The sequence below is a fragment of the Homalodisca vitripennis genome, chromosome 7 (assembly GCF_021130785.1).
Source record: "Homalodisca vitripennis isolate AUS2020 chromosome 7, UT_GWSS_2.1, whole genome shotgun sequence".
NCBI classification, from domain to species: Eukaryota; Metazoa; Arthropoda; class Insecta; order Hemiptera; family Cicadellidae; genus Homalodisca; species Homalodisca vitripennis.
The window spans coordinates 148317042-148344696 of NC_060213.1; the positions used below are offsets into that span (position 1 = coordinate 148317042).

Genomic DNA, 27655 nt, shown 5'->3' on the forward strand with positions numbered 1-27655 from the left:
AAAACCATCATATGCCAGATTGAAACTGTTCAACAAACTACCACTACATATGAAAGAATATCTGAAGGACCACAATCCAAGAGCCATGAAAAAGACCCTTCAGAGTCGGCTACAAGACAAGGATTTCTACATGCTGGACGAGTTCTTCTCATGGAATGATGAACCTGACCGACTAGAGAATTTTGGTAATGACACTGTAACATATCTTAGTGATATTGTTAATAAAGAATATTGTCTATTGTCTATATTCCCTTGAGTGCCAACATCTCATACTACAAATCACATTCTACATGAGACTTCAGCACTATAAGGGTTATAATAAGACATGGACAGCTCGTTAACTATCTCTGTGTCATATGCCTAGACTACAAAATATAAATAAAACATTTCAAAAATCAAATTTATTTTCAATACAAATTTTATATTTCTTCATGAATGCAATACCATTTTTCTTGTGTTGAAGCATATGTATGTTGTAAATAAACATGTTAGGCTATGACATTTAAAGTTATATTTTGTGTATTTATCAGTACTTGAAATTTAAATTTTAAAGTTATAAACATAGAAGTAAAGGTTGTATCTTAATGCTGCATGGAATTTTACATAGTGATATTTAGGGAATCATTTTAGCAAAATAATTAAAACAAACATGATCAAAAAAACCTTACGACACAGAAATCAATCCCTGCACAAAATCTTATAAAATTCAGACTCCCAATTTTAAGTATTACAAGCACCAAGCCCCAAATCAATGTACAGTGTCATTGACTTGAGTATAAGACCAACTAAGAGGCTATCTTGATATATGGAATTTTCTGTTGCAGAGGCATAATGAGTTAATCTATTATTACTGTCAGTAAGTTTCCTATCGCTTTGAGTAATTTAAATTTTCTAAGCAAATAATCATGCATTTAGAATGACAATCTCATCCTGACCCAACTATTAAAATAAATTGCAATCTTTTATTTTATTTACGCAACAAGGTAGGGGTCCACCACATCACAGGTCGTTGCGTAATAGGCTTCGCTGAGACTGCATATAAACTTGAAGCCTACAACTAATGTGTTACTATGTCACATGTTAAAGTATCATATGAATTTACTCAGTTTATTTTAAAATTAATTTATTATGTGACTTTCTCATTGCCAACATGGTTACCCACAAGACCAATGTAAAAATATACATCAACACTCAGTCTAATCCTATGGAGTGACATGCATTATAATAAAATCCATTGTTGCCTATGTAGAAATGAAGCTTTATGCAAAATTTCAAGTCTGTAGGTCAGTTTGTTAACGATTAACGAGATATCGTGTGGCCAGTCTGACAAAAATATACATCAACACTCAGTCAAATCCTATGGAGTGACATGCATTATAATAAAATCCATTGTTGCCTATGTAGAAACGAAGCTTTATGCAAAATTTCAAGTCTGTAGGTCAGTTTGTTAACGATTAACGAGATATCGTGTGGCCAGTCTGACAAAAATATACATCAACACTCAGTCAAATCCTATGGAGTGACATGCATTATAATAAAATCCATTGTTGCCTATGTAGAAACGAAGCTTTATGCAAAATTTCAAGTCTGTAGGTCAGTTTGTTAACGATTAACGAGATATCGTGTGGCCAGTCTGACAAAAATATACATCAACACTCAGTCAAATCCTATGGAGTGACATGCATTATAATAAAATCCATTGTTGCCTATGTAGAAATGAAGCTTTATGCAAAATTTCAAGTCTGTAGGTCAGTTTGTTAACGATTAACGAGATATCGTGTGGCCAGTCTGACAAAAATATACATCAACACTCAGTCAAATCCTATGGAGTGACATGCATTATAATAAAATCCATTGTTGCCTATGTAGAAACGAAGCTTTATGCAAAATTTCAAGTCTGTAGGTCAGTTTGTTAACGATTAACGAGATATCGTGTGGCCAGTCTGACAAAAATATACATCAACACTCAGTCAAATCCTATGGAGTGACATGCATTATAATAAAATCCATTGTTGCCTATGTAGAAATGAAGCTTTATGCAAAATTTCAAGTCTGTAGGTCAGTTTGTTAACGATTAACGAGATATCGTGTGGCCAGTCTGACAAAAATATACATCAACACTCAGTCAAATCCTATGGAGTGACATGCATTATAATAAAATCCATTGTTGCCTATGTAGAAATGAAGCTTTATGCAAAATTTCAAGTCTGTAGGTCAGTTTGTTAACGATTAACGAGATATCGTGTGGCCAGTCTGACAAAAATATACATCAACACTCAGTCAAATCCTATGGAGTGACATGCATTATAATAAAATCCATTGTTGCCTATGTAGAAATGAAGCTTTATGCAAAATTTCAAGTCTGTAGGTCAGTTTGTTAACGATTAACGAGATATCGTGTGGCCAGCCTGACAAAAATATACATCAACACTCAGTCAAATCCTATGGAGTGACATGCATTATAATAAAATCCATTGTTGCCTATGTAGAAATGAAGCTTTATGCAAAATTTCAAGTCTGTAGGTCAGTTTGTTAACGATTAACGAGATATCGTGTGGCCAGCCTGACAAAAATGAAATTTTTCCAACCCCTCTTATGATAGGTTTTGCTGGCGCTCACCCAATCAATGTTTAAGAAATCAGAAAGGTTATTGTCTTTAAACATGAGTCATGCAATCGATAAAGTCATCTTTACATTAAGGAATGGGACATTGGACAAAAATTTTAATAAATAAATTATTATAAAAACAATAGCCAACAAATACACAGATATTACACTAATTTAAAATTTTAAGATATAGTGCCAAAGGCCAAAAAACTTTTTACAGAGCAAAAGACTTTATCCTCAAGCCATTTCTTTAGAATTTCTTTAAATCTCTTTAATGGTACATGCCACGCTTATTGTGGTAGTTTGTTGAACAGCTTTACTTTCATAATGAAATGACTATTTCAAGTTTTTTCCAGTTTTACTTGTAACATTTCTACCATGTGGTTCTTTCTAGTAGGATAGCAGTTTATCTCTCTGTAAAATCCTACATTTAAATCTTTAAAAGTTGATTTTTCTTGGCCCTGGATTACCATTTGTTTCCTATCTTCTAGATAAGACAAAAGTCAATTAAGCTCTTTATCTCTTATTCCATATACAAACAGTTTTTTATTAATATATTGTGTGAGATACAATCAGATGCTTTAATCAATTTAACTAGACTAGCAGAGGATATTAAATTATTTTCAAAATTCTGAATAATTTGTCTTACAAGTTTTTTTACTGCTTTTATAGTATTGCAGCCCTGCATGAAACCAAACTATTTGTTGCAAAATAGATTTTTTTTTAATCCATTAAATTGTTGTTTAACACAAATTTCTAATACCTTACTAAATACGGGAACCAGACATTTTGGTCAGTAGCTTGATGGATCATGTTTGTTATCCTTTTATATACCCCTTGCTCTGATATATTATTAAAAACAAAATTTAGGGGTTCTAAAATTATTTCAATATTATCTCTAACAACAAAGTTTGAAAACCTTAGTAAATCTCACTACAAGACGAACTGAGACTCTGTACACTTTTAACAATATTTACTTGTCTAATTCTTTTCCAGTTAAAATGTTCTTCATCCTCAAAACAGTTTACAACATATTCTTTTACATAATTAATAGCTTGATCCTCGGATACATTTTTATTATGACTAATTTACTTACTAAATTAACAAAATATGCATAAATGTATTGGAATCAATAACACCTCCTTGACTAAATTTGTTACAACTATTGCAATTATTTGATTCATTTTTAATAATGTTCCACATGGCTTTACATTTATTATAAGCATTGGCAATAAAGTTTTCATTAGCTTATGTTATGTTTTTTTTCTAAAACATTATGTTTTTGTAATTTTTTTCCTCTCAATCTATGCCTTTTTGTGTTTACGTTCATGTAAGATATTGATATTAAAGAAAATAATGAGACTTATGTTCTATTATGTTGTCATTGGTGTCAAGTATATAACGTTATCCTGCTAGCTTTCACTTCTATAATAACTTGAGCCCTTGTTAGATAAAATGTTAATGTTTTCTGATAAAGACTGGTAATATTTATTTACATCCAATACAGCTTAAAATAGCCCTTCTGGCTCAGATGGAAGAAGTGAGTAGATTTTTTGTTAGGCCTGCAACTGAAATATTATTAATTAATTTTATATGACATTTATTTATAATAATAATAAATATCTTGAGACACTGGAGTAAAGCATTGACTCGGCCTCTAGTAAAAATAACTAATACCAAATCTGTGTATTCCTTAAATTTACAGATTTGGAAGTCATTATTTTAAATTTTTTGAAAATTGGTACAAATGACACTCTACCAGAAACATTCTTGATTTAAAAACAAACCATCCAATAGTAACTTTTAATTGTGTTAGGTCTTTAGTTTTCTATGGAAACATCATCATACTCACTTTTTATTGTAACTACTTTGATTTCAGTTGTTGGACTGATGATGAAAACAAAAGGGCTCACACAAATAAAAATGTTATTATTGGAGTGTTTGCTTTAAAATTAATTTAAAAATTCCAACAAGACAGAAGTTTCTATAATGTAACCATTTTGTTATTGTTTATGTGTCTTAAAATGAAACATTTATGATTTTTTGCTCTTTAAAAATAAACCATTTCGATTGAACATATTATTTAATTTTAAGATAGTCATAGTCATAGTCATAGATCTTTATTCAAAGCTGTAATATTATAAATACAGTCAGAATAGTGTCACAAATACAGATAGACTAATATCATCACAGATACAGGTTAACCTATCTAAAATCTTATGTTAACTTAACATAAATATTGTTAATTTAAACAACTAAAATCAACTCAATTTTTATTTTTGTTTAATGCCCCAAGCCCTCAAAAAATTCTTCAAAAGAATAAAATGATCGTTATATGAGATAATTTTTTAATTTATTTGTAAACGGATTGATTCCTTCAATTTGTTTTATGTCAATAGGAATGTATTGAATAAATCGTGTACCAGCGTATTCAGTTATCTTTTTAAACAGCTCTAATTTATGATTTTCAAAAATTATACCACTCCTAGTATTATATCTATGAGTGGTATAGTTAGGTATATTTTTAAATTTTGTGTAAGTTATTGTATTGTATATGTATTGACTGTAAACAGTTAAAATTCTTAATTGTGCAAATAAATGTTTAACGGTTGCTTGCCATGGTAAATTTAGAATTAACCGTATTGATTTTTTTGTAGTATAAGAATTTTTTCAAGGTTTTTATTTGAAGTAGCTTCATATACACTGATCCCGTAGCTTATATGGGAATGTATTAAAGAAAAATAAATTTGTTTTAAAGTATCCTGGTTACAAAGGTTTGCCATTTGCCTAAGGGCGTAAAGGCCAGATGATGCTTTTTTTTATTATGGTTTGTACATGTTGATTCCAGCTTAAATTTTGATCTATTATTAGACCTAGGAAACAAGTTTCCTCTACCTCCATTATATTTTGGTTATTTATCTTAATGTCATATTGAAAATTAAACTTCGATTGGTGTGTTTTAAAGGGTATAAAATGTGTTTTGCCGGGGTTAAGTAACAAATTTTTTTTAGTTAAAAAAGAGTTAATTTTATTCAAACAATTAAGAGATGATGTTTCAATTACCTTAGGATCCTTTCCTTTGACAATTACGCTTGCATCATCAGCGTATAAACACATTTTGTTTTCCTCTGCTACTGTAGAAAGTCCTGTTATATAGCAAATAAATAGTAAGGGACCCAAAATTGAACCCTGTGGTACGCCATACTTTATGAGCTTTTTTTCGGATATAAAATTGATTTTGTCTTTATTTATTAAGTATGATAATTCAACGTATTGATTACGGTTACTGATGTAAGAGTGAAACCAATTTATTTCTTTATTTTTTAAGCCTAAATCTTCCAGAACATTTATAAGTTCGTCATGAATTACGCTGTCAAACGCTCTAGTCAAATCCATAAAAATTCCTAAAGGTCTATTACCTTTATCTAATTCCTCTATTAAATTTTGCACAAATTCTACTGATGCAGTAAGTGTTGACCTGCCTGGACGAAAACCATGTTGTTGATTATCAAGAAAATCATTTTCCGACAGATAATTTAACAGTTGTTCATTAACAACTTTCTCAAATATTTTAGAAAACGTTGATAATAATGATACAGTATCATTGGCCTGTACAGGATACAGATGGCCTGTAGCTCTCCGGCACCTGAGGATCTCCCTTTTTGTAAATAGGAATTACTTTAGCCGTTTTCAGTTCATCTGGGAATTTACCAGATATTAGAGAAGAGTTTATTGTGTGTGTTAACGGTCTTAATAAATGCCTTATTGCTTTTTTTATTATTACGAGGGTCGTCCACAAAGTAACCTCCGTTTTGGAATAAAAAAATAAACCAGTTGAGATACAAAACGTTTATTATATAAATGTTAAAACTACAGCTTTTCTCTACTTTTCTACATATTTACCATACAAATTCAAGCACTTATCATATCTTTTAACAGTTTTTGAAATTCCGTCTTTAAAAAAATCTGCCGCCTGAGAACGTAGCCAACCTATCACAGCGTTTTGAAGCTCTTCATCACTCGCAAACCTCCGAGATGCAAGCCACCGCTTCATGTACGGGAAAAGATGGAAATCACTGGGAGCCAAGTCCGAACTTTAGGGGGGGTGGTCAAAAACGTCCCATTTGAACTTTTCCAAAAGTTCTGTTGTTCTTTGAGCTGTATGAGGGCGGGCGTTGTCATGGACAAACACAACACCAGTTGTCAGACGACCACGACGCTTGTTTTGAATCGCTCGTCGTAGCCGTTTTAAGGTTTCACAGTAAGCTGCAGCTGTAATGGTCGTACCACGTTCCATAAATTCAACGAGCAAGATGCCCTTAGCATCCCAAAAAACTGTAGCCATCAATTTTCTCGCTGAAAAAGATTGGCGAGCTTTCTTTGGCTTGCTTGGCGAAGCGGTATGACCCCATTGCATTGACTGTTGTTTTGTTTCAGCATTCACATAGGCTACCCAAGTCTTATCTCCTGTAACGATCCTGTTCAAAAATGTTTCTCCTTCAACGTCATACCGAGTAAGAAAGTCTATGGCAGAACTCATTCTTTTCATTTTGTGATCATCGGTGAGCACTTTTGGAATCCAACGAGCACAAAACTTGTGATAGCCTAGTTTTTCTGTCACTATCTCATGCAAAAGACTACGAGAAATTTCAAGAAAATGATCTGAAAGTTCCGAGATTGTGAAGCGACGGTTCTCGCGAATTTTCTCATCCACTTTGTTCACCAAGTCATCACTGACGAGAGATGGCCTACCACTCCGGTCTTCATCGTGAACGTTCGTACTTCCATTTTTTTAAAAACTAACCCATTGGCGGACTACACCTTCGCTCATAATGTTTGGGCCATACACCGCACTCAATTCACGATGAATTTCAGCTGCTGTGTAACTTTTCGGCCACAGACATCTTACTACACCACGCACTTCACACTTGGCGGGATTTTCTATCACGGCGCTCATGTTTTTACGCTGTAACAAAAGAACGCGCGATCGCACGATGCTCTCCCTTGCACAGCTAGAAGCGTACTGAACGGCTGCGCACGCCGATGTGAGAATGGCGGCGCTACCCCCACTACTTATTGCGCTACGCCCAAGCGGCGGTTACTTTATGGACGACCCTCGTACAATTGGTACTTCATCAAAACCAGTAGAATATTTATTATTAAATGAACTGACAATTTTTTTAACTTGCTGTTGTGTAATTTGACTGAATCGAAATACTTTTAAATTTGGATTCCAATCTCTATTACAATAATTTGAGGATTTAGGTACATCTTCATCACCATGGGATATCTGCTGATCCACAACATTGATGAAGAAGTTATTAAAAACATTGCAAACTCTACCTGGATCCAACAACAGTTTTTCTTTATCAAGCAACATAATGTTTTCTTTTAAATTCTTATTTTTACCAGTTTGCATGTTAATTAACTTCCAGGTTGTATTGTTAACGTTACTTGAACATTTTATTTTGTTATCAAAAAATCTTTTTTTAGCTTGAATAATTTTTAGTTTAAGATCATGTTTTTCAATTTTTAGCTGCTTTAAGTTATTATTTTGTTTGTTCTTTCTATATATCTTTTCTTGCTCAATTAAATCTGTTCTTTCGTTTTTAATTTCTTCTGTCACCCAATTGTTTTTGGATATGCAATTAGGTCTTAGACTAGATACTTTAGGGAAACAAATGTTAAAATAATGCAAAAAAATAGAATGGAAAGTATGAAACTTGTCATTGACACCAGACATATAAACATCTATCCAACTTTCTGATCCTAAAAGTTTTAAGAAAGTTTTAATATTACTTTCGCTAAATTTTCTTGTTAATTCTCTACATGTCTTATGTTTATTGCTATCTGTATCATAAAAATTACCAACTTCCATCAATTGCCCGTCATGATCAGATTCTGCTGTGATAATCCCCTCCACTTTTATATATTTTTTATCAATATTGGTTATATAGTTGTCAATTGATGTTGCAGTTTCTTTACTAAATCTAGTAGGAAAATTAACTGCATAATACAATCCATGTTCAGTTAATACATTTCTAAAACTTTTTAAAGTCAGATTATTATTTAAAATATTTATATTGATGTCCCCAGCGATAATAATGTTACTAAAGTTATTGCAGAGAACATTCAGCAGTTGGTCCAGTTTTTCAAAAAAGTTACTGATTAGACTATTATTTGGAGATCTGTATAGGCAAACAATTACAACATCAACATTTGCAATGGTAATTTCTGAAACACAACATTCAAATTCCTTTTCAGTTATTAATTTGTCAATTGAAAATTTACTTATATTTTTTCTTTTGATCCCATTTTTAGTTAACATCATAACCCCTCCTCGTGTAGTTTTAGAACGGCAAAAAAAAGAACTTACTGAGTAATTACATACATTAAGCCGAGAAATTTCATTTTCGTTCAAACTGTGCTCACTAAGAGCTACAACATCGGGATTCAATTCCTCAAGAGCAATTTCTAAAAGGTCAATTCTCATAGGTAGGTATTGTACATTTTGATGGAAGATGGTAATTTTTTTACATTTTTCTAATTTACCAAGTTTTAACCTACATTGTTTTTGTTCAATTCCTTTTCTAAAAAATTTTTCCGATGTACACTTGACATCGCTGCTTCAAGTGTAGAAGAGCCAAGTAAAGGGTCAATATCACTCAATTCACCAACCTCACTTGAAATATTGAGCACTGACTTCCTGAAACCAACAACACTTTCACTTGACTCTTGAGCCATATTCAGGGCATCATCCTCCATATTCAAGCTGTCACCAGTTTCCACATCCATAACTTGCTGGTCACTGCTGAGGTTTACAGCGGCAGATGCAGGCAGTGGTGGAAAAGACCTCATCTCCATCATGTCAGGAACATCTGTCGGGCCATCTTTCCTCTCATTAAAAGACGTTGAAGTTTGTGAGAGAGACAAACAGCTGTTTAGGTTAGGTGTTGACGGTGGAGGTTTTAGCTCTTGACTTAAAGAAGATAAAATTAGCTGGCGTAAACAACTCACAAACTTCTCATGTGATAGTCCGTTTCGCAGCACCCCATATGGTTGTTCATTATGAGTGATAACAAAAACTTGTGCATTGGTTGTCAGACGAAATTCAACAAGCTTTTGAATAAAAAGATCAGGAGGCAGGCAGTCCCTAACACAACCCAAAGGCGAGCATATAAGTCTCTTAAGTCCTCTCTCTTTGAAGTCTTTGGTCATTTGGTTAAATGCGGAGATGTAGTCAGCTGCTGTAGGCTTTTTGTGATATATAGCTTTAGTTACAAGTCCGTACACAACAGCTCCATCATCAATCTTTTGTAGAGTGAGCCGACTTTCGACCAGATTTGATGTTTCAGGCTTTCCAAACTTGTTTTTGAAAACAACTGCAACACCTGCACCCAAATGAAAATCTGCCGAGATGCAGTGGGCAAAACCTACTGTGTTGTCTTTTTGGTTTTCGTCGATGGCAAGACTCATATGTTTTTCTTGTACTACTATAGTACCTTCTTCTTGTTGGTTGTTGTTAAAATAAGGTGTTGATGAAAGCAAAGAATTTAGAGTACTGTTTGGAGTGGATGTGTGAGTTAAATCAATGTTTGGTTCATTCTCGATTACTTGAGGTGGATTATTAAATTTTGGTTCATTTTCAATTACTTGAGGTGGATTTGAAGTGGTTGCGGTTGAACATAAATCATTTTTAATGTTTAAAAGTAAGTTGTGAACCATGTCAGATACGCTAACTTTTCCCTTTTTATTTAAATGTAGGCCATGAGCAGTGAAATAGTGGCGTGGAAGATCATCGAGGGGCAAAAGCTGCACGTTAGTGGAGGAATTCTTTACTAGGTTTCTTATTTCCAAGTTTATTTGTGAAACTTTTAGGTCTAAGCTCGGCTTGTCATGTCTCATGGGCAAACTACCCAGTACCAAGTTCGTGTGGCTAAGGGAGTTGGTGACAGTTTTAAGTTCTTCTAAAATACGCTTTTTACCCATTACTTCTACATTGTTTGCTCCACCAATTACTAGAACACAATCTTTTTTTGTACAGTTTTTACACATTGAATTTGCTTCCTCAACAACTCTATTGAGTCTTGCACCTGGGCGAACACAGGCAGAAACACTAACTGAGGTCTTTGCCTGTATGAGATGACTGAGCCCTTTTCCATGGCTATCCGCAAATATTAGAAGTTGACCTTTTTCAGTTTGGGGTACCAGTACAGCTGTTGGGTTTGGTTTTAATTTGTATTCTTTTCCAATTTCATTTTCGGTTTTATTTTTGTTTGACAAAGATGGAAAACAGGTTAAACATTGGTTCTTGCTTTGTTTTTCAACGTCAAGTAATAAGTTTTTGTTATCAGACTGAAGCAACTCAACTGTAGTTTTTAAGTCCAATATTTCACATTTTGCGGATTTTAGTTCTTGTTTGAGTATTTTTGTGTGGAAGTCCTCATTTTCAGCCATTTTAGTAAGTAATTGCTTTTCTCTCAGTTTTGCTGTTGTTTGTTTTTCTTCTGACAATTCCTTTTCTAACTGTATACATTTATCCGTCAGTGCATTTAGTTGAAAGTGTATGTCCAAAAAATCTGGAGTGTTAACCCCAACATCTTTCTTGTTTGCTACAAGTTCTTCTGTGGAGGATTTCTTAGTATTATTGAGTTCATAAATAGCTGTAAAGCTTGATGATAGGTTCATAGATACGTTTGGTTTAGGAGAATTATGTACCTTTTCCATAGATTTTCTAGTTTTAAATTTATTTCTTGACCTGAGTTCTTCTTCTACAGTGAACTGAGTTCTAAGTGAAGAGATTTTACAATACAAACTGACATGTTTAGGTCTTTTACTATTGCTGTTGTATTGTCACTATGCAACATTAAACCTTCCTCTGTTATTATCTATAGGTCATTTATATAAATTAGAAATAATGTTGGGCCTAAAATAGATTCCCTGAGGTTCAGCGTTAATAACAATGAAATAACAATTTTAATTTTTAGGGTTATTAAATACCTCAACAGCTCTTTTAAAGACTGCATAAATATTTTAGAACCACTATTGGGTGATCTACAAATACACATTTGGGTGATATACAAAGAAATAATAATAATTTTTAAGTCCGCAAGTTCAACACCAGTAACTTCAAACTGGAATTCAATACAAAATTTACTAAGATCTATTCTTCCAAACACAATATTGTGAGCTAAAAAAATACATACACCTCCATGAATATGTTGACTGCGACAGCAAATGTTGCCCAATGCAAGTCCATCCGGAATGCAAAAAACCAATTTCATGGGACCTAAGCCAATGTCTATAATTTCTCGTGAAGTGGCCCAAAAATGTTGTTGTTCTTTATCTGTCTTCAGGAAGGGTATCTTGAAGAATTGTGACTATATTTCAAAAATTTTACTCAATCGAAAATCGATTGCACTACCTTAACATCATGGACACAATATACAACAGTTTTTTTTTATTATTTATCTTGGAAGAACTGATGGTTGAACGGTCTGAAACATTATACAATAATTTTGGTCTGAATTATAGAGCTAGGGAAGGATCAAATTCCATCCCTGACCTTGGTACTTTTCCCCTGTACTGTACTAACCCTCCACTCTGTCTTATGTGACAAAGATTCTCATAAGTATGTAAAGTAGTGGAACATACGGTTAACAATGGGTGATTTCAAACTTAGTTCATTTATGAGAAAAATTTCAAAACAAATTTGCATTTTCTTAGTGTCAAATTATTTTAGTTAAAATGTCATGAACAAACAACCAACCAAAGTTTCCAAGTTTAATAAAAAGTTGAATATTTCAAAAAATACTAGGGACGCAATTATTAGAGTTGATAGCATCAAGTCTATAATCAAAATTTCTGATAAGCTAAATCGTCATTAAAAACTTGCTTCAAGTTTGTATTGATATTTAAAAGAAACTAAGCAGCGGCAACACTCAAAAGCATAAATCTCTACAGAAGGTCACTGTTATGGTTTCAGAATGTCATCAATTCCTAGTGTAAATCAAGCTAATAGAATAGAATAGAATATATTTTATTGCGTTGACAATATATATTACATTGTATTGCAGTCAATAATACCAATTTTTTACGGTATTTATCTTAAAAAACTAAATCCATTCACTCAACTTTCCATACAGTTGCACGCAGGCACACATTCATACACATACAAAATTCATAATTCGTGGGATCAACCCCCAGGATTGCAACACTGCCGCGAATATCAATCCCAAGTAGCCAATATAATAACATAATAGTATATAATCTACTAAGTTTAATTCTTTTAAAGTACTTTTAGTGGGGGTAACACACAATTTCAGATAATCTCGTCTCTAATACAAAATTAATAAAATTACATATGTACACCAAACTTTAGTAATGTTATGCTAAATAACACTAAAACAAATTTGGATTATCACACAAAATCAGAGCTATAATTTTTAAATAAAAACATTCCACCAACTATCACTTTCTGGAATAAACGTAGACAAACACGCCATGCCAAAAAAGCCGGTACTTCAAGGGTAAAAAAGCATCTAAATAACTTACCTTTCTTGGGTGTTTTTGCATCATGCACGTAGTCAGAGTTTTTTTTGCCGATAAAAAGAGACAAATGAGCTTGTTCCAAGTCCTCGCTGATGTCCAACTCGACAGGCTGCCACGTGTTTTCATAAAACCAAGTTCCTCGAGTAATCACAGTTTCTTCTCCTGCAAATTTGAAAATTGTTTTTAAACATGATATGAGACCATTCTAATAAATAACAAATTAAAGGAATATATAGTTTAACCCGAACGTCACCACAATATTCATATTCAAAAGATATGAAAAGTAATCATAGGCTTCCATGATATAGCCAATAAAAATAAAATCAATCCATTCCTCTGTAAAGTTGTCTTTAAAGTCCATTAAAATGACCGGCATGAACAGTAATACAGTATAGCAAATACAGAACTGTATTTCATGTTCAGTTAAGTAAATAATTAACTATGCAAGATTATTACAAGTTTGGAAGTTTGGTGATCTTCTTGGAACTCAAAGTCAACTGTTTTAACCCTCTATAATTGAAAAAATTTTTATTTGAAATATTCAATTACTTGAATTTTTTCCTGCCTGTTCAGGTTGATAGAGTTGTCACGTTTCGACTGTAAACACCAGTTGTATTCTTTACCTATTTCATAAGATATTTATTGGTGACTCATCTGATGCAAAATATTGTTAACTAATTGAAGTTTCTTGGAGTAAGTAGAAAATTTTAAAATTGCATTAAATGTTATTAAAGAAATACTTTTCCAATATAATTTATTTTTTGGACGAGGCCTTTGGAAAGCCAAGGATTCATCCTATCAGGACACACAATATCAAATAATAATCTAAAATTTATAAAATAAGTAAAAAAAAAACCAATGAACTTCAATGTTTGTGAAACACGTTATAAACCGGAATAAAGAAAAACTTACAAACAATGAAGAAGGCCCTATTGAAAATTCCAGTCTCCTTTCTTCTCAATTTATTCAAAAACTAAACGGTAGTCATATCTAATTTTTTATACTGGCTGAAATATTTCTAAATTTTTGAATTTGTATATTCAGACCATATGGTATTTTAATATTAATTGTAATAAATATAATGTAAATATTTATTTGTGAAGTCTGCTGACAATGAAACCTTTCGTTTCTAAAGGTCTCATCCAAAAAATAATATATATTGGAAAAGTTTTGCTTTAATAACATTTACTGCATTTATTAACAAAGTAGATCACGTTCATGTAAGTGTGTCTTAATATTAAAATACATTTTTAAATATATGCTTCTCTTTGTTCACTTTGTTAACATAAAATAATGTAAAAAGAGTATTGAAACTTAGAGTAATTTTTTTTCACTAAAACAATTCCTGTTTTCTAATGATATACTGTTCCAATTCTAATCATAAAAGTACTTCAGAGTATATAGTTAACTCTAGAACTAACACAAACACTCATATGTATTTGTAACACAAACACCAATATGTCTTTTAGCACAAACACTCATATGTGTTTGTAACACAAACTCACTAGTTCTTAGAAGTTAGAAATAGATATTATACAATTTGAAAGTGCGGATTCACAGAAAAGATAATTTAGAGTACAAGAGTCTTAATTAAGAAGTTGTTTAAAAATCTTTTTATTCTTAAATGAATTGTTCTTAATGTCTGAGATAAATTTTTATACAAAGAATTTAGTTTTTTTTTTTACTGCCCAACAGTACTTAATGATTTATTGAGACTTTTTTACAATAAGTCTTTAATAAATAAATTCATGATTTTTTCTAAATGTATAATTTGTTTCATTTATATTGTTATTCTAATTTTCTAAGGATTAAGATCGTTCAGATTTTATTAAACAACAACTATTGTTATATGTCTTTATTTGTCATGACCTTTATTATTGTTATATTACTTATTATATTACAATGACCCAGGCATATTGCTGGGTCATTGGACGAAAGCTATTCAGACTCAGTTAAATTCTTGGGTATCAACCTTGATAGAAATTTGACATGGGCAACACATATTGATTATCTAAATAAAAGACTCTCACGAGTCATTTATCTTCTGAGTAGACTGAATGATATTGTACCACTAAATTCTATAAGAGCCGCATACTTTGCCTTTTTCCAATCTGTTTTTAGATATGGATTAGTCCTATATGGTAATTGCACCAGAATTTCCGAAATACTAGTATTACAAAAAAAGGCAATTAGGGCTCTAAAAAAGTGTGATACCAGAGAGCATTGCAAACCCCATTTCATAAATTTTCGTTTTCAGACGGTTCTAAATTTGTATATATATGACTCGGTGGTTTACATCCATAAAAATCCAAATTTGTTAAATTTTAAACATAAAATTCATGACCACAACACGCGTAATCGAAACAATGCTGAAATTGGACATTTTCGATTAAGCAAAACCCTCACCAGTCATGTTGTAGTATCTTTGAAAATTTATAACTTTCTGGAGAAAAAATATTGCTCATATCCCTTTGATATCTTTAAGAATAAGTTATATTCCTGGTTGTTGGAGAATCCGTTTTACAGTCTAGATGAATTCTTCAACACCAAAAGTATTGATTTTTAATGTGTTTGTTACTGTTACTGACAATTTGTACTGTCATTTTTGTGATTTTTTATTTATTTTATTTAATTTACTTGTAAGACTTTATTGACTATTGTATTGACTTGGTTAACAATAAGCAATATACTATGACTTTGTCAATGATGTAATACATTTTCATGACAAATAAAATTATTATTATTATTATTATTATTATTATTATTTAAGTACATTAGTGATATGGTAATATTGCTCAATACACGTGACTATGTCAATGCTTTTGGAGGCCTTAACGACAATAAAAATATTCTTATTATTGAACACTCTTCATAACAGCCAGACCTAGGAACTACCATTGGCAGGACATAATGCATCATTAATGAATTTTGTTGATTGACCATAGTTAATAACCTCAGTGAAATGTCTGCGTACGGATTGCCATTGTACAGATTCAAGCAAAATATTATCAATAAGTTCTACCCACCTCGGTGCCTTTATAATGATCATAATAAGTCAAATGCAATCAACCAATAATTCTTTATTCATTAGTTGTACAATGAGGTACATCGAATAGTGTCATACATTACTTATATATATATAAAATTACTAAACATATTCAAGTTCCTCTCTATTGAATACAAAACTAAATCAATCAAATAGTTTTTTAGTTTTCTTTTAAACTAGCTGTTTCCTGCGGCTTTGCACACAATTTCCCGTTGAAAACAGTACACTATATTCACTTATTCTTTTTCTATCACATTCTAAACATTCCAAAGATAATTGATAGTCATTCCATCATGAGTCTCTTGGGCGCATTATGAAGGTATGTACCATATTCCTGCCTCTATCTTTCGGGAAGTTATTCAGAACTATTAATGTATATGGATGAATCTCGGTAAACTAATTAGGTTATAAAGAATCAAATTCGGTCTGTTAAAATTAATTTTCTGTCTAAGATATTTCCAGTATTATTTAGGAGTGTGCCTTCAAGAAAATGTATCAAAGAAACCCAATTTCGATCATAAAGTGTCTTCTTTCGGCTCTTTTCATTTACCTTCCATGTAACCAAATTCGATTACCTTATGTGCAAACATTCACGGATTTTTACATTTAAAATTAGGCAATGACGTCTTCTATGCAACCTGCATTACACTACTGATCTTTACAATAAAAATTTTCTAAATTTTAAATGTAAACAAATGTTTCTGCCTCTTTGATGAACTTCAGCTGAAAGTATTAACAGCTGTTAAGTATCAGTTCGCTTTGTATTATGTGTCGTAGCGCAGTCTGTCGGATTCAATATAAAACACTCTAACATCAACAACGATTTATAATTAAAAAATTAATTAAATAAACTATTTAAATTGGACCAAATTTACTCTAGTATGTATGCCTATGTTACTTCCAGGAACGTGTAGAATCACTGTACAAAATTTCACGATGTTTCGTGCATTGGTTCCAGAGTTATAACGGAACATACAAACAAACATTCGCATTTATCTTATATATATAAAAATCTTGAGTCACGATGTATGTTGCCAATAAACTCCAAAACGACTGAACCAATTTCAATCAAATTTCACATGTATCCGTAATTTAGTCTAACTTAGAAGATAGGATAGTTATTATCTGAATTATTCGCTTATGTCGTGAATATAAACGAATAAAATGAAGAAAAGTTTTCAAAGCGCCTGCACATTATAACCTGCAATTACGAGATAGATACGTATATTAAACAGTGAAACACTATTTGAAGGCGCTAAGTTATGATGTATAATTGTCTAAACTAAATTTTTGGTTGAACTTAAAGGTTGAGTGGTAGACCACTTTGTAATAAAATACATTATGCATGTACAATACATTTTTGACATATTTTCTTGATCGTGACATCAAGGTAAAATCTACATCGGGGTTGGAAATATAATTTACTTCAACCAGAAATGCTCATACGCGGGCAAAACTTACGAAAAGCGTGCGAAGCCGCGGGAAACAGCTAGTGTATATATAGATTTGGCAATATTATTTTCCATCTTTATGCTTTGAGGAATATTTTTCAGAAATCTTTTCCCAGTATACAGTTTTTTTGTGTATATTTCAAGTCTATGATGATCACTGATGATTTCATTCTTATGGCGTGTGTTATATTTGTGCACATTATTTTCTAAATTAATTTGTTGGCTACGATTGTTTTTTAAAACAGGATGCTTTTATGTATAGAAAGTCCAAAAACTGTTATTATTTTTAATTCTTTAAAGCAATTTCTAACAGATTCTGAGTGGCATAACTATGGGGAGGAAAAAGGAGGATAGAACTCTCCCCCCCACCCACCCAAAATCCCTAAAATTTTGATTTTTTTCTATTAATCCAGTGTGGTGTACTCTTCACCATTACTCTTCATGATCACAGGTTGTAGAAAGCCTTATACAATTATGTGATGAAACAATTGAATTGTGAAAAACTTTTATTCAGAACAGTGTAGAGTTTTTATCTGGGATAAAGGTTTTAGTGAGTGTAGAAAAAGTTTATGATAGAAAGCGAATTCTATGTAATCTTCATGAGCTTATACTTTAATTGTAAGTGGGAGCATTTTGAGAAAAGGTTTATCAATATTATGTTCTTTGAGAACTAAGTGGTGTTTTGGCTAGTGCTTCTGGCACACACTTTTAGTGTGTGTTTGCACAATCCACCCGAATGTCATTTCTGATTCATGGAGCCGGTTTAGAGGAGGATTACAAAGAATTGATGTCATACATGGTATGTGTAGAAGCTTCAAGAGAATGTATGTTGAGTTATGATAAATGTCTACCAAAAGATAACCTTATCCACTGTTTACAGTCCAAGATTGCAGACTTGGTGATGATGACGACACTATTCAATACAGTCAGTGGGTTTCCACAGATGGAACTGAAATGAAGTGTTCAAACTCTGTTGATGAAATTACTGAAACTTTAGTTGAAAAAGTTACCAAATTAATACCCCATCCTGATATTGTTAAATCACAATCATCAATTTTGTAAAATTTATGTCACTCTTCCTGAAGTAACTGTCATTTCAATGGACTTAAGTAAAAACTAAGCCTTCAAGATTGAAGAAGAAGCCCAAGATTAGCACTGGACTTCAGATTAATGCACAGTCCAACCTGTAATAATACACTGCAAGGGTGCAAGTGACAAACCAGTTGTTCTACCTCAGTGCATCAAATCTGATGACCTCAAACATGATTTAAATATGGTTTATCAAATCTAAAAAACATTGACTGTCTTTTTTAAAGAAACCTCTCCACAAATCAATGAGATTCATTCTTTTGAATAGATGACTTTGAATAATCATAGAAGTTAACAGTAATATTTTGAGAAAACATGTGTTTGTTTGGTTACTTTGAGCCAACATAAAAGAATAATTTAACAATATTCTAAACATCTGGTTAAGACACTATAATTACTTTAGTGACGGGTGTGCCCAGTATAAAAGTAAATACAATTTCATGAAAGAGATTTTGAAATTAAAGTCAGTACCTATTTATTTATTGCCACCAACCATGATAAAACAGAGTTTGATGGGAAAGTCAACGACCATTAGAAAAACAAATAATAATGATTTGACTATTGCAAAATCACGATTGGAAAATCAGTTTTCACTTTATTTCTAAAGAAGAAGTTGAAGTAACTTGTTCTACTCTGCAAAGTCATGTCAAAGACATCATAACTTTACCTAGAACAAGATTATCATTTTCAACCATTAGATGATTTGGACAAAAAGACCATTTTTGTTGGCCCCAAATGAATAATTGGTAGTATTATTTATTTTTTACATTTTTCCTAACTCTTTCTTAGTAAAAATAAAAACATTTCATCTAAATTGGTTGGTAAGTAAGAAAGATATATAGTTTCCCTCATCGGAAAAGAAGTTTCATTTCTCACGGCTGAACAGCAAAAATCGTAAACCTAGTTATTCCTTAAACTTTAAGATCCTGAAAATTCTAAACCGGAAGAGATGCAAAAAAAAATATGGTATGGTTACTTACATAAATGAATAGAACATCCATGCCAAGTTTCATCAAAATCTAATATGGTGGGTGTCAAAATCATTTTAATGTGCTTGATTTGATATGAAATGACCCAACAGAAATAAATAATCGAGATGAAGACAGTAATATCTTAAAAATCTACTTGCATAACCTGGTGAATGTCTGTATAGACCAGCGACCAAAGAATACCATAGACTGGCAATCCCTATTCGTAACACATTGTGAGAGTTGAAGCCGATCCCCGCCCCCTCATAGGTCCCTTCAGCGGAACCTATGTCCGCTGCCGGCACAAAGTTTAATTCGCCGTGTTTCATTAACACCGTTAGTATATATAGTTAGAGTTGAGATAAAATTCTGAAATTTTGTACTATTAAACATTACAATGTGACCAAGGCCATGGTACAAAACAAAAGTGGATAGTTTTTTATTGGTTTGATAGAAAAATATAAAAACAAGTAAAATAAGTTGACATTAAAATTTTGTACATGAAAAAGTTAGTCGACTACTACTTTTTTTATTTATTGGTCAGGTGAGTTTTGTCAGCGGGAAAGTTTGAGATAATGAACCAAATTTTATGAAAATAAATTTTATAATTTTTTGAGATGATCCGTTTGTTCAGAATAGAGGTGGGAATGAACCGTAATTTATGGCGCAGCGCCCGCTGCACAATACGGAGTTACATTAAGAGTTACATCCAATGAACTAGAACCTCGGTATTAAATTTGTATTAAAACGTCCCGTAGATAAATTTTAAGATTTATCCACTCTCCAAAATAGTACCTAATATTAATAATACGGATTTATAATTAAATAATAATAACCATGGTAAGTTAATAATAATAACGATGTAGTCAAATCATTTTAAAACACTTTATTGAGAACTATTTACAACTGTAGGGGAACACTTATTTATTTTAACTGATACATTTTAAAACTGCATACATTAGGAGATAAATACAGTAAATATAAATAAAGATACAATATTATACCTACTGCCCTAAGAATGTAATAGTTTTTGTCAAATGATTTCTAACTTTTTGTTTGTGAATTTTTTGGCTATACAATTTGCTGAAATGGTGTAATCTTAGGGTAAAATATCGGCAACAAAGTATCACTACAACAAATAAAAACAGCACTGACAGGGTGAGCGCGGTGGCGCGACGACGCTCGGCAGTAGTGTTGATACGTGATGTTACCCCCACCACACATCGGTCCTACTGGCTTCAAATCCAGCGCGCGGTTGCCAGTCTATGGAATTCTTTGGTCGCTGGTACAGACAGACTAACCTGATATGCTGTGTGTACTTTACCGTCACAAGAGGGACATGCTCCAGCAGACAGCCAGTTTTTTTGCAGACATTTTAGCCAATAATCTTTGCTATGAACCATAGAATCTCCAGGCTTTTAAGGATTGGTGATGAAATGGTACTTTGGCATTATCCGGAAGCCACAGTTTTTCTTACCAGCGACTTAAAAACGTACATTACTAGAAAGAACATTCTTAATTTGCCTTACTGTGAAAATGACATCATTATAATGATCGGATCTTGTTTTCTGCCTCCCAAAAGCGATATCGGCATGAAGGAGGCCTCTCCGTCCCTATCTACGGGTTGTTATCAAGTTATAAATACATATGTATTATAAATATAAAAAGTTAAACTCAATATTTACGACCGCTCATGTGATATGAGCTTGAATTTATGTAAAATCTCGAGGGATTGTACATAAATCCATTTTAGCCAGAACAGCACCACCATAGTCCACACTGGTGACCAGGGGAATTTCTGATTGGCACTTTCACAACCTCAGATTGTCCAACGTGATCTGACATTGGAAAAGTTGGACGATGTGGGACGATCAGTACACTTTACTTGGTTTTGAAAATTATGTCTGATAAATGATGTCCCCCATTGTTAAGACATTCACGAAGTCTTTCCCTGAAGTTGTCCATAGTTCTTCGTATAACTTCCCTTGGAATAGCTGCCACTTCCTGCCTAATGGCATCCTTTAGTTCTTGCAGAGTTCTGGGACGATGTTTGTACACTTCAGCCTTTAGGTAGCCCCACAGAAAGAAATCGCAAGGTGATGAGTTGGGTGACCATGGAGGCCAGGAAATGTCTCCTTTTAAAGAAACAAGACGTCCAGGGAACAACTCTCTTAACATTTCCATGGACACCCCATTAACAATTGATAATCGTTTGTAAGTTTGTAATTAAAGAGTTGTTTTTTCGTTCTATCATGTTTGTTTCTATAAATTTATATTTTTGTATTCTTCATACTGGTGTGGTCGGTATAATCCCAAAGTACCCAAATTTAACGTTCTTATATTCAATAATTTAGATATTTCTAACTCATGGTTGATTCAATGTCCAGGTGGTAGCTTATTATACTGCAGCCTTCATTATTAATATTTTAATTATCTTCCTGTTATTTCTTTTTTTACCATGTTAATGATATTTGTTACCAATTTATTTACTCCTTGTAAGTCTATGTGGTTTATTCACTATGAGCTGACAAGTTTTAGTTATGTATTTTGTTACATTGTTTAATTGTACAGTTGTTATTTAACTGTGAGTCAGCTATCAATATTGTAGCCAATATTGTAGCCTATAAGTTGGACATATATCCATTGGAAATAAAAAAGATAGACTCCTCAGGACTGTTGACTAGAAGTCATTGGACTCTTAAATACTTTAAATCACAATTTTCATTTATATGAGGTTTTTTTTATGAAAACGAATTATTTTTATGTTTAGTAAGAAATTGTAGATACAAAAACTAAAAATAATGAATATGGTATTAATTATATTGGTAAATATTAAGATCAGCGACTACCGCTCCGATTGCCGTAAGGTTTTTCGTACTAACACAGGTTAACGTAATTTCACCGAAAAAAATAGTCCCGATTATCGCTAACATATAAAAACCAGTTTTACGGCAGTACAATGTTGGCAATACAAAACACATAAATAACAAGATTTTCGACTATCAAACTAAAAACAATGGCCGACCATGGACGTTTTGAAGAATTGACAGTAGCCAAATGACAAACAGGAAGGTTTCCGATTGGCCGGACGGGTCACGTGACCTATAGGACGGCTTCGATTGACCGCCAGACGTACACAAACAAACCCACATGGACAAGGAATAATTAGTGAAGTTATTGACATGGCTTGTGATGGTTCTTGTCACACGCTAAAAAGATCCTAGCTTGCCTATTCAAAATTCAGATCTCGCGATGCTTGCCCGCTGCGCAGCGCTTCGCACTGCTTGCTCTTTTATAAAAAAAATTAACTCGAGCTTGCAAAGTCCAAGCCCAGATCACGCATGACTGCTTACACACACAACACTCAGACAGAACTAACGCAGGTTTCATTACAGGCAAAAGATAAGCGGCACGCGTTTATTACTGATAAGATGACGAGTTTATACTAGAATTAGTACATGGACTACTACCCTACGAACTAATAACACCAAAAAAACGAATAAATGCATTGTTAGTCAGGTTTTTTCAAATTTTATTTTTTCCAACATTTTTTTGGGGGGGGGGAGTAAACGGCTACGGCGATAATCGGGACTACTTTTTTCGGTGAAATTACGTGCCCTATGAACTAATAACACCAAAAAAACGAATAAATGCACTGTCAGTCAGGTTTTTTTAATTTTATTTTTTCCAAAAATATTTTTTGAGGGGGGGGGAGTAAACGGCTACGGCGATAATCGGGACTATTTTTTTCGGTGAAATTACGTTAACCTGTGTTAGAATGTAAAAAATTACGGCGATCGGAGCGGTAGTCGCTGAGCTTAAGATAATTTACCATTATATTTCAAGTACCAATCATATTACCCAGATTTCGTTTTAAAGGTATTGAAAATAAGCTTAGCTGAAATCCTTACCGCCAGTTATCTGAAATTCATAGATATAAAAACACTTTTTGTATTCTCACAACATGACAAACTTATTAGGTAGGCCATAAATAAAAATGTCTAGTATATATTGATAAACATTATTAATTCATTACCTGGCCAAAATATTGAAGTGCAGTTCCTTTTTGGCACAACAACTTCATACAATCCTCCTCTAACCACTACTCTGTCTGCAGTTTCACTGGATGGAGAGGAACATTCTTCTGCTGATGTGCTAGATTTTGCATGATTACCATTGGTTTTAAAAGATTCAAAAGTTGGACTTGAGTTTGGTGATTTGTCTTGGTTCTTTTTCGATCTATATGTTGCATTATAATCCCTCCATTCTTTCTCATTTAAGTTCTTGTACCTTTTTTCTATTCTGAGAGAATCATATCCATTAAATTCTACCCATTGTTTGTTCGCTATGTTCTTATAAAACCATCTGATTTGTTCCGGTCTGAGGACATCAACAATTTCATCACTGTCCCGTAAATGATCGGTAGGCCAAATTGGTTTACTTTCGTTTTCTACTTTAGGCGATGTAATATTGTCTTCTAAGGGTAAATCCCCAACTCCAAAAGAGTTATTGTCATCTTCTAAGTAAAGAGTTGTTTGTGAATCAGGATTGATGAGGGAAACATTACAGTCTTCTGAACTCTTAGGTCTGTCAGTATTTCGCATTGCAGAATCCATTTAAAACTACAATTAAAATAAAATTTCTTCGAATCATACAAAAGACTTATGTAATATATCTAATTGAAAGTTAAACACAATGTCCGAAATCCAACTGCAACTAATAAAAGTCAAGTGACAATCCAATCTATAGACACTACACTGTCTGTACGCGACTAAAACCTCACTTCCACAACAAAAGCCAGATCAAAAACTGACAGGTGAGGATTCAGGATTTAGTATTCAGCTCTTTCTGAAGACTTATTTTCTAGTCAGCTGTTTAGCATATGGTACTTCACAAAGAGAAAATAGTATATTCATTGTACTAATACTCGTAGCATAATATGTACAGTTCATTTATTATAAGTGATCAAAACACTGATCAAGCAGAGGATTCAAGACATGTTCGAAGATTTAAGGATATTTTGCTATTTTAATATATTATAATTCTGATACAATCCCGAAACTGAACTTCACTTCGATAATTCTGACGCACTCAAATGATGAAATAATAATAGTAGCGTGTTTAATAATTATTTTATTGTCCTATTACAGAACCAGTGAGTATCTAAAAATATGTTCATTTACTAATCCCTTTCTATCCACCTCAGTCTAGTGTGCACGCAATTTAAGTTGGTCGTAAAGACTGTAAAATAGAGCATGCTTGCAGTATCACATAGAAAGTTATTCATCTTCAACGTAAAGTCTTTCTCTTGATTTGATTTAACTACTATAGTAGTAAATAGTAATCGTAGGTAGTAGTATAGTAATTGAATTTTTATATTAATATAAAAATTTATAAAAATTCGATTGGATAATTTCAAATTTAAAACCATGAGGTACTTATAAAGTTCACCTCAAAACTGAATATTCTGATAATTCCTTACTTGTCTCATTACAAACCACATTTTTCTCTAATTTCAAATGCGTGAAAAACGATTAAAGTAAGTCATCATCATAACACGTGGCAAAGAAACCATCTGCCATTTAGCATAGGTGATGTACATTTATTCATTTTTAGTGCCGTATTTCATTTTCTCAGGCTCCTATACCTAAAAGAATTTGCAGCTGCCTTGGTTGTTTGTTCTGTGAAAATTATTCTACTAAAATGTAACAAATTCGTCATTCTTATGACATATATATTTTTAATTAATTTAAACTCAGAAGAAAACACATCACATTGTTAATAACTAATTGATAAATTTATAAATGAAAAGTAAAGTAAACAATATAAAATAGTACGCATTGTTTAGTAGTTTTCTTTAACGAAAGTTTCCTAATAACATTAATTTCCATAGTCCAAGTCTATTAGTAAATTCACCATTAGACTTTGCCAACAGCAAATGGAGCAAAATGCATAAGAAAATATTGTACAACAAAATATGCGTCGCATTGACAGTATTAAAAGCCCATTTTGCCTGGTACGTACATTACCCTGTGAGGAGTTTACGCTGGACTGGCTAATTTGCATTATTTAAAAACTATTGTATAAAGTTAGCTATTATAGTCCAGAAACAGAGATATGCATTTTATAAGCACAAGACGTTTACTTGGTTTCCAGGATTTTCACGAAATCTATTTAAACAAAATCCTTGTTGTTACACATCTTAAGCAAATAATTGTCTTGTTATTCTCTAAAAATATTTCCCTTTTCTAAAATTATATGTTTCTTAACTTGACATACTTTAAAACAACTGCTAGCCTCTTAAATAAATGTTAGATCAATGTCAGTTGACAATATACAAGCCCCTTTCAGTGTCTTTATCTAGTTGTCTTATGAAAGTATTATTTATATGTCTGACGGTGGGCCCTACGGGTAGTGTAAATAAGAGCAATATAATTTCAGAAAAAAATCGTGTTAAATTTTTAACCCTTTTGATAGACCTGATTATGTCCTTCGCCAAAATTAGTGTGGCTGGCAATCAATTTCTTTCTTGGGATTTTGTTGTTTTTTTGAACAGAACATAAAAATTATTTATTTCCAAAAACATATACACCTATTTACAGATGATAAATTGTAAATTACCCTTTTACTATACGTACTAAGTAGCGATAAAATAAAACCGTTAAATTTAAGTACAGTAGTTGGATAAGTATTATTTATATAATTTAAGTATTAGTTATTAAACTATACATTACAGATAAATATATAGTCTACAATTGAAATTAGCCTTACATGGACAAGCAACCTGTGCGTAGGCTAGAGTCGTACTAAAAAGTTTAATGTTATCTAGATGTCGAAAAAAGTGTAACTGTTACGTGTCGGTATGTTTAAGTCATATAGTGTAGAAATATTTAGTTGCGTTATGAAAGAGATACGAGATAATACTTATCTTTTAATATAGTTCCTCTGTCGATTTGAAGAAAATTCAGGTTGTGTGCTTAAACAATGTAAATCGGCTCTCAGCACCTAGACTTCAATATCAAATCAAAATAATTTATTTCTCATGGAAATTTAGATGTGTCAAGAATAGTCAGCAACGCTATACATGATGCAAACAATAAAAATGTGTTTATTTTATTTGTGTGATAATAAATCTGACTGACTAATTGAAACTAAGCAACAGATTGAAATGTCAGTACCTACTCAGGAAATGTTTTACTGATATGGATGGGTGGGGCAAAACATTCTGAGTGAATAAAAACAGTTTTTAACAAGTAAGTCTTTAAGCTTATTTTCAAAAGATGAAAGGGAATGGGTGGGTTTTAAATAATGTGGAAATTTACAAGTTTTAGGTCCTAGATATTCTATAGATTTTCTGAATATGTTATTATGATGGGGAAAAACCAAACTGTATTTATTTCTGGTAGGATATATATGAATATGGGTAGGAAAATGTTGAATATGTTTATAAGTGTAAACTGATACAGAGTAAATAGAAATGGAGGAAAGGGTTAAGATACGTTCTCGGATAAACACCTACCGACTGCTCTACCTGCTCCCAAGGCCAAACACTACACGAATAGCGCACTTTTACAATTTTAAGATTCTATGCAACAAAGAAGGTAGAGCTGTTCCCCTTAAAATCACGCCGTACGACATCACAGTATTAATACAGTTGGAGAGTAAGCAACACCATGTGTCGCGTACAAAGCTTCGCGAAGGTTTAATGGAAAATTCAAGATCATAGCTCATTTAATTATTGACAGATATAACGACAGACAGTCATACAAACAAGACATTTTTACCACATCACCGGAAAAAAATTAACAGCCTAATCAATGACGCTTAACCAGATTCCACGGTTGAACACGCAACATCATAGAAAGCATTCGTCTCTATGCAGAAATGAATCTACATGTAAAATTTCAGAACTACAGATGAAATCCTTCTCGAGATATTCTGCT

General features: G+C 32.5%; 1 protein-coding gene across 1 annotated transcript in view; it reads right to left on the reverse strand.

Annotated features, from left to right (window-relative positions):
* Nucleotides 1–24451, reverse strand: part of LOC124366483 (phospholipase DDHD1-like) — a 69266-nt gene extending 44815 nt beyond the window's left edge. Inside the window, exons 1-2 of the mRNA XM_046823070.1 lie at nt 23749–24451; nt 13162–13320 (exon numbers count right to left, since the gene is read on the reverse strand). Coding sequence (XP_046679026.1) covers nt 13162–13320; nt 23749–24328 — 739 coding nt within the window. The 5' untranslated portion in view covers nt 24329–24451. The remainder of the gene's footprint in view (nt 1–13161; nt 13321–23748) is intronic.
* Between the last annotated feature and the right edge of the window lie 3204 nt (nt 24452–27655).